This window comes from Propithecus coquereli, unplaced genomic scaffold, assembly GCF_000956105.1.
Source record: "Propithecus coquereli isolate 6110/MARCELLA unplaced genomic scaffold, Pcoq_1.0 Scaffold35, whole genome shotgun sequence".
Taxonomy (NCBI): domain Eukaryota; kingdom Metazoa; phylum Chordata; class Mammalia; order Primates; family Indriidae; genus Propithecus; species Propithecus coquereli.
Window position 1 is genome coordinate 8942113 of NW_012149174.1, and position 7582 is coordinate 8949694.

The 7582-nt window shown below is 38.2% G+C and overlaps 1 protein-coding gene across 2 annotated transcripts in view; it reads left to right on the forward strand.

Moving 5' to 3' along the window:
• PPP1R1C (protein phosphatase 1, regulatory (inhibitor) subunit 1C) overlaps positions 1 to 7582 on the forward strand; it is a 155222-nt gene that overhangs the window by 79772 nt on the left and 67868 nt on the right. For both annotated transcript variants that reach the window (XM_012651179.1, XM_012651178.1), the window contains exons 3-4: positions 1512 to 1549; positions 3877 to 3937. In XM_012651179.1, the coding sequence (XP_012506633.1) occupies positions 1512 to 1549; positions 3877 to 3937 (99 nt within the window). The remainder of the gene's footprint in view (positions 1 to 1511; positions 1550 to 3876; positions 3938 to 7582) is intronic.

The following is a 7582-nucleotide window of genomic DNA, read 5'->3' on the forward strand; positions in this document are numbered from 1 at the left end:
ACTTACTTGCAGTGATTGCATCAAACAATCATGATTGCTATCTCTGTCTGCTCTCCACTACATAAAGGAGGTAAAATTTATATGAAGTTTCCATAACTTTTAAAAATCTAGTAACCAAATATTAGATTAGCATAAACAATAGTTCCATATACTTTCATTCTAGATGTTTGGCCATTTTGGTCTCTTACTATATGAAATATCAACTTCATGCATAGTATATGCATATTACTACACAGATGTATAGATGTTTGTGTGTATATATATCCACATACATACATACATATAAACATACTGCTTTTTTATTGTAAAAGTGATGCATGCTCATTATAAAAAGAAAAACAAACAGTAAAGATAGGGTTAAAACAGAATGTGCTATCCAATCACCCAGAGATGACTTCAGTTAACATACTGATATCCTTCTATGCATATATATACACACATATACATTTATCTATTCTTTATAAAATAAACATACCATTCATATAGTTTTGACATATTTTTCACTTATATAACATATTTTGTATATATGTATATGTTTTATATATATGTCAATACAGATCTATATCATTGTCTTTAAGCAGGTATTCTTTGATGAACTCCTCATTTAGTTTTTGGACCATGGGGTTAGTCCTTTAGCTCTGGGGTTAACATAAGGATCAGGAAAGGGTAACTGGGTCAAGAAGCCAGGAGGCAGAATCCATGCAACATAGACGCAGAGGTAGAGAAGAAACCCAGTCCAGAGCATTCTCCCGCTGTGGAAGGGGCGTATGCGAGCACCTCTTCCTCCACCCCACCCTCCTTCACAACACTTTTTTTTTTTATTTCAGCATATCACGGGGGTACAAATGTTTACGTTACATATATTGCCTTTGCCCCATCCAAGTCAAAGCTTCAAGCGTGTCCATCCCGCAGACGGTGCGCAGCGCACCCATTAGGTGTGAAGAAACGCATCCCCTCCGCCCCTCTCCCACCTGCCCGACACCTCACCACATTTGATGCAGAGAAATATTTGATAGAGCGACTGATTCTTTCCAGGGGCATTAAAAAGAGAGGGTGCCACTTTTCTCGGAGTCATAGCAATTGGGCTGGGTGGGGAAGGAGATTCGTTCTGGTTAGTGACGAACTTGAAACGGCAGAGGCGAGGGTTCATCGACAGCCGCGGCAGCAGCAAACCAAGGAGGAGAGGAGGTTGCTGCTGCCTTAGCACTGTGAGGCTGGGGACACCAGCTGTTGTTCCAAAAGTCATTTCCCTGGTCCCTTTTCTGGTTTGCTGGAAGGTGGGAAATCTGGAATGTCAAGAGGAAAGCTTTTTTAGTGCCTTTTTCAAACTTTGGAAGGTTATTTCAGAAGGAAAACACCCATCTCTGTCCCCCTCTTCCTCTCAGCTCTAAGCCACAGTTGTTCTATAAGTATAAGGCAATTATTGAATCATTCTGATCTGTGTTGTTGAAAATGTTAATATGTAGGAAGAATACCACATTTCTAATAATTTATACCTACTTCTCTTACAGAAATAGATGACAAGAGGGTGCCCAACACACAAGTGGAAGTAAGTTTTTAAAAATATTTGTGTAAATATGTGTTCAAATTAATTAAAAACACAATTAGTTTGATTCTGCGAGATACAAAATATGACATAAATATAACTGTCATGTAAAAACTGTTTACATTGCTTTTCCTGACTGAACAAATAGCAATATGGTGGCATTAAAATTTCTGTCTCTCAACTACCTTGATTCTATACCTTTGCAGTGGTAACTCCTGCCAAAACTTCTAAAATAAAACCAGTTTTAATGGTAAGATATGGATTGATAATTTCTACTGATTGAGTGATTGTATATGCACACCACAGGCTGGGGCCAGGCAAGGTGGGAATCTCAGAGCAAGGAGGTGGGGGTAGCCACTCTTAGAGGGGCTTCTGGTGTGTGGATCCAAAGCAGACCCTGAGGCCAGAGTCTGGGGGGACGGAATTGTTCCAAAGCCTGGGTAACCAGACCCAAGGGGGTCACCAAGAATGTATTTGGATTCAAGTTTAGCGGGTCATCTGAACATTGTCATTCCCCGTTCCTTCCACATATGCATGTAGGAGTTTAGATTGAAAATAGAAACCAGGAAAGTCTAGGGGAACGGATAATATATAGAATATGAAGTGAGTAAACTTGGCGCAGAAATGAATCACATACTCCCCCATCCAAGTACTAAGCAGGCCTAACCCTGCTTACCTTCCAAGATCGGATGAGATTGGTCACATTCAGTGTGACCATAGATAAAACACATATCTAATAGGCTGCTGTGTGAATTTAATTCCCATGAGCACATAGGCATGCAGCAATACTTAAAGGGGAAAATCTAGAAAGGACAAAGTATCAAATAGTATCTCACAAGACTTTTCTAAAAATTTAGTGAGATAGTAAATGTGAAAATGCTTTGAAAACTAAACTCCTACATAAATATAGTTTTTATTACTTAGTAACTTTTAACACTGTGTTACTAAATAACAATAATTTTTCTGTAGAATTAATTTTCCACTTGATCTTTGAGTATGCATATGGAAGTAAATATATAACTCCCAGATGCGGTTGCTTCTCAAAATCAACCAGATGTGACTGAAAACAACAGAGGTGCCCCAGAAACGTCAATCATCCACACAGTTAACATTAGTGTAGAGTTGACCTGTCTACACCTGTGTACAATTGACTGGGACCAAAATAGTCTATGCTGGAGAATTTTGCTTATACCATTTGCTCAGTTGACATCAATTTGACAACTGTTTAGTTAAATTTGTTACTTTTTAATAGATTGCTTTTGCATCAGGTAAATATCAACATCTTAATAATACCTTTGAGGGCAATTAAGCTTTAGTATGCACAGGGACAGACACCTCAAATTTTATTTACAACTTTGTGAAACAGTTTCTAGTTTCTTTCAAATTCCGTACGTGATGTTCTTTCTAATATGCATGGAGAGTCTAGAATAATCCTCAAATAGTATCTTGTAATTATTTATATTTGAGCTTTTCAAAGCAAAAATAATTGCTTCAGACACTAAAACTCATTGATTAAGACCCCTACTCTCGCCACGGTAAAACATAAATTAACATGCTACTAAGAAGGAGTCTTTGACATTATCTGACTGAGGTATAGACCACATGTATGCAATTTATTAGAATAAATAATATTTATACCTATTATGTATATTTCCGTATCATTATCTGTATTTTTGACCCTGAAATGTGTGCCTATTTTTATCATTTTTAAATGCAAAATCCCTTCTTCAATAAATTACTCCTGATCCAGTGTGCTTAGGTAAGAGTGTTACATAGCAGTTTTGTTAGGAAATGACCTTCATTTGAACACACAAAAGAATATTACCTCAACATTTTAATTCCAAGGGACTGGAGATAATAGATCGAACTGTCAATTCAAGAAGACTATAGATTGATATTACTTACCAAGAACCCTCATTATCCCTCCTGAAACACAATAATCCTATGAATTATGGAACTACATCCCATGGACTATGTCCCACGGACACAGCTTTTGGAGTTCACTTTGTCGTGGAACTCATGTTTTCTGTAAATGGAAAGGATTGTTGTCTCTTTTTCTTTTTCTTTGAAAAATAAACTAATGTTACTGGGGAGAAAGTAAAATGCGAATTAATAATCTCAAGACTGCAGTGATGAAGAATCTTATGATATTTAATAAAATAGATCTTAATAGTTTCATATATCTCTTAAGCCTGTGATATCACTGAACATGACAGAAGGACATCAGAAAGCTCTTTGAGACATGGCACAGTGTTTATTTCCCTCACAGGTCTGATGGCATTGCACTTTTTGTCCATATCTAAGACTCTTACTTTTTTCTTTCTCCACAGTCACAGAACGCACCCCCTAAGCAAAGGAAGCAGAGTGTGTACACACCACCCGCCATGAAAGGTACAGTTCAGGTACTGCTCTGGGTTGTCACAAGTGCTGGCTGGCAGTCATGGCGGGCAGGCCGTCTGTTCTTGAGGGCCATACATTTGATCACAAGCTAGATCTAGTCTCAACTCTACAACCAGTAGTATGATGTTTAGTAAGATACTTTATTTAAAACTTAGTTTCATTAAGAGTAAAATATGTAATTAAAGAACTGATAACTAGAAATCTTAGAATCTGTCAGGAAATTCAGAGTTTCCAAAATAGTGACAAAGTTGTTTTTTGTTTGTGGGTTTTTTGTTTTTCCCTTCCTCACCTATTTTCTTAAAAGAGATTTTTCCAGAAGGCCTAATTACTTTTGTCAGTGTTAGCAGATGATTGTCATTTCTTTCTTGGCTTAAGCAATGCAGAATAACTTGAATTTCAGGGAGACGGAATGTTAAGTATTGCCTCATGGCCTTGTGTAAAGAGCAGCTCTAAGAAACGCAGTCAAACAGCCATTCCGTATACATGTAACAGCTGTCAAAATAAGAACTAACAATGCTAGCTCAGATATTGGTATTTTCCCAGAATTTTTCCCCCAAACTGGAACCGCTAAAAGAACATCTCAGTGTATCAGAATTTTGACTGACATCAGTTCCAGGGAAGACTTCTTTTATTTCTCAGACTAAAGTGTTCCTGACACGAGGCGGAGTCTGTCCAGTCCAGTAGCTCGTGCTCCAGACTGGCGCTTGGGCACTGGCTCCAAGGTTCATCATGCTCTTTCTGTCCCACCCAGTTTCAACTGCACGAGAGGCTGGCCAAGCAGCTTCCTCTGGGGTTCAGAGAATCTAAATTGGGAGTGAAATTTCCCGCTCTGTATTCTCTCTAAATTTGGGAGCTTTTCATGGAGGGGAGATAAAAATGAACACATTAATAGCTACTTTCAGTAAACTTCCTTCCCGTGCTGCTATAAAAGCCCATGTTCACTTGTTAGTAAGACTGTGGTAAATAATGCAATCATCAGCATTGTAGTTTATTTCGAGGCAATTATTAAGACTATCAGGCATCTCCCTTTGAAGATAAGTGTAATCATTTTAAAGATATTTTCCCCATTGTAAGCGACTTTGTACTTTCAAGACATGTTCATTTTGGCATGAATGGGTAACAAGAAAAGATATATGTTCACTCATTTAATTATTTCCTCTGTTCTATTTTGGGTTAGCTTAAGCTAAATAAAGTAAAATTGTTCTCATGTCCTCAGAGAGTAATATTATTATTTGTAAAGGAAAATCTTAAAGCCCCAAGGGTCCATGGTTCTTATATTTAGCTCTCAAATACCATTAAGAATGTGGAGTCCTAACATTTACAGAAGTTAGTGCTATTGGACATTTGTATATATAACCTTACGCCATCGAGCCCCCAAAGGTGGTCATTCAGTGATGATCGGTTGTGCTTGTGAGTTAAAGACTTGAGAAAGCACAATAATTCTTTCAAAAGGATATCAGGATAGTGTTACAAGTCATTTAGGTTCTCGTTTATAACCTGTAAATACCTTTTGGAAGTCTCCTGCTTATGATTAAAGAGAGAGAGAGGGAGAGAGAAAGCTAAATCCATGTTGCATTTGGTGTACCTGTCTCTGAGAGCTAGAAATAAATATTTCAAGACAAAATTAAGCAACAGTAACATACAGTGCATTGTTAGCAGGTTAAGAAGCTTCATTTACAAGAAAGATGAATGAACAAAGAAAATGTTATTGAGATGCTACATACAGTAACACAATTGCTCTGAAATGTATAATTCCTTAAATTGCAGTGCAACACACAATTATTGAGTGTAAAAAAGTTTGCTGAGGGCAGTGGCATGTTGTTTCCCACTCAGAAGCAGCTATCTCCTGAGCCTTTGCTACTGACTGTCCTTACTTGTGGCCCTGCTTCTGTTTTGCTTCTCTCTCTGCCTGAGTCTCCCTCTACTCTTGTGGGCCTCCTTATCCATTTACTTCTGTTTTTCTATTTTTAATTTCTTCCTACTCTCCTCTACCCTGGTCAAAGAGAAAATATGATTTGGTAAATTTGTTACCATCCAGAATTGTGCATAAATTGGGCTGGATTCTGACAAAAGGTCACCTCATAGACCACTGGACCCATTAGGTTGTTGCCTTTGGCTACAGCCTGGTTCCTGGGTCAATTAGTTTGTGGCCAAGATGGCAGCATCATAGGACATAAACATGGTGATGGAAGTAGAAGGATCTGGACATGCTTTCTTTCTACAGAGTTGTCTCATGGGTTATCCAGCAAAGTAATAATGGATTTAATACTTGGCCTGGCCATCTTTATATTCATAACATAGGCACACAAAGTGCTAAAGAAGCCTAAAGGCTGAGTAGTGTAACTACGCAGCGATGACCACTGAGTTTGTCCACTGCTTCTGACCTCAGGGTATTAAACTGGTTGTGTTCCCTTGAGGATCCTAATGACAGGCCCGGAGTGGAGCTAGATAATCAACAGCTCCAGGTGACTCTGTTCCCGCAGTTCTGATGATTGAGCAGATCCAGATATCTAATCACCAATTTAACATGTCTTTCTTGTGTCCTAGCGAACTTTTTAAAACGCAGGAGTGATTATGCCACTTGCTTGGCTAAAATCCCTCAATGGCTCGCCATTGTCTTTAGATAAAATTTCTATTCCAGAACAAGGTTTTCAAAGCTTACTGCCTTATGGCTCCAATCTGCCTCTCCCCATCTCACCCACTAAGTCCCAGCCACACTGGCATTCTGTTAGCTTCTGAATGCACCATGCTATTCCTGAACTAGAAAAGAGCTTGCACGCATTCTTCCTTTGGTTCCCTCCTGCCTCCTCTCTTCCTCATTCTTCATCTGGCCAACTCACACTCATCATTCGAGTCCTGTCTTAAAAGGCGAGATACTGTAAGGAGTTTTCTCTAATCCTCCGTTCTGAATTCTCTATAGTTATAAACCCTCTGTTGGCCCTGTCTGCAGTTATAAATTCTCTATAGTGTTTTCATTGCAAGTTATCACAATGTCCGATTATTTAATGTTTGTCTCTCCACCTAGACTGGAAGTGATCTATGTCACAGCAATGACAGTATCAATTTTGTCCACTACCATATCCGCAGAGCTTACCATAATGCTTTGGACATAAGTAGTGCTCATAAACACAGTTTTAAATAATTTTTAAATATATACCCAAAACTCTATTGTTGACAAAAGAATTATTTTCTGAGGATATCTACCTTCTTTCTGGGAAGTCTGACTGTAAGAAAGATTTTTTTTCCATCGAGGCATCCAGAAATTTGTCCTCATTGAGGTGCACAGTGGTGCACACCTGTAGTCCCGGCTACTTAGGAGGCTGAGGCAGGAGGATTGCTTAAGCCTGGGAGTTCAAGTCTTCAGTGAGCTCTGATCGTGCCTGTGAATACACACTGCACTCTGATCTGGACAACACAGAAAGACCACATCTCTAGGAAGAAAAAAAAAACAGAAAGAAATTTGTATTCATGGATTCTTGTTCTACATCTTGTTGCTATTTGTAAATTTTTAAATGACAGATATCTATACATTTCAAGGCATCTATGAGGTTCTTGTCTCATGCTAAGTTTTCTTTTTTTTTTTTCAGGTTAAAATATCTTAATATCAACTATTTTTTTTTTTTTTTTTTCAACTAT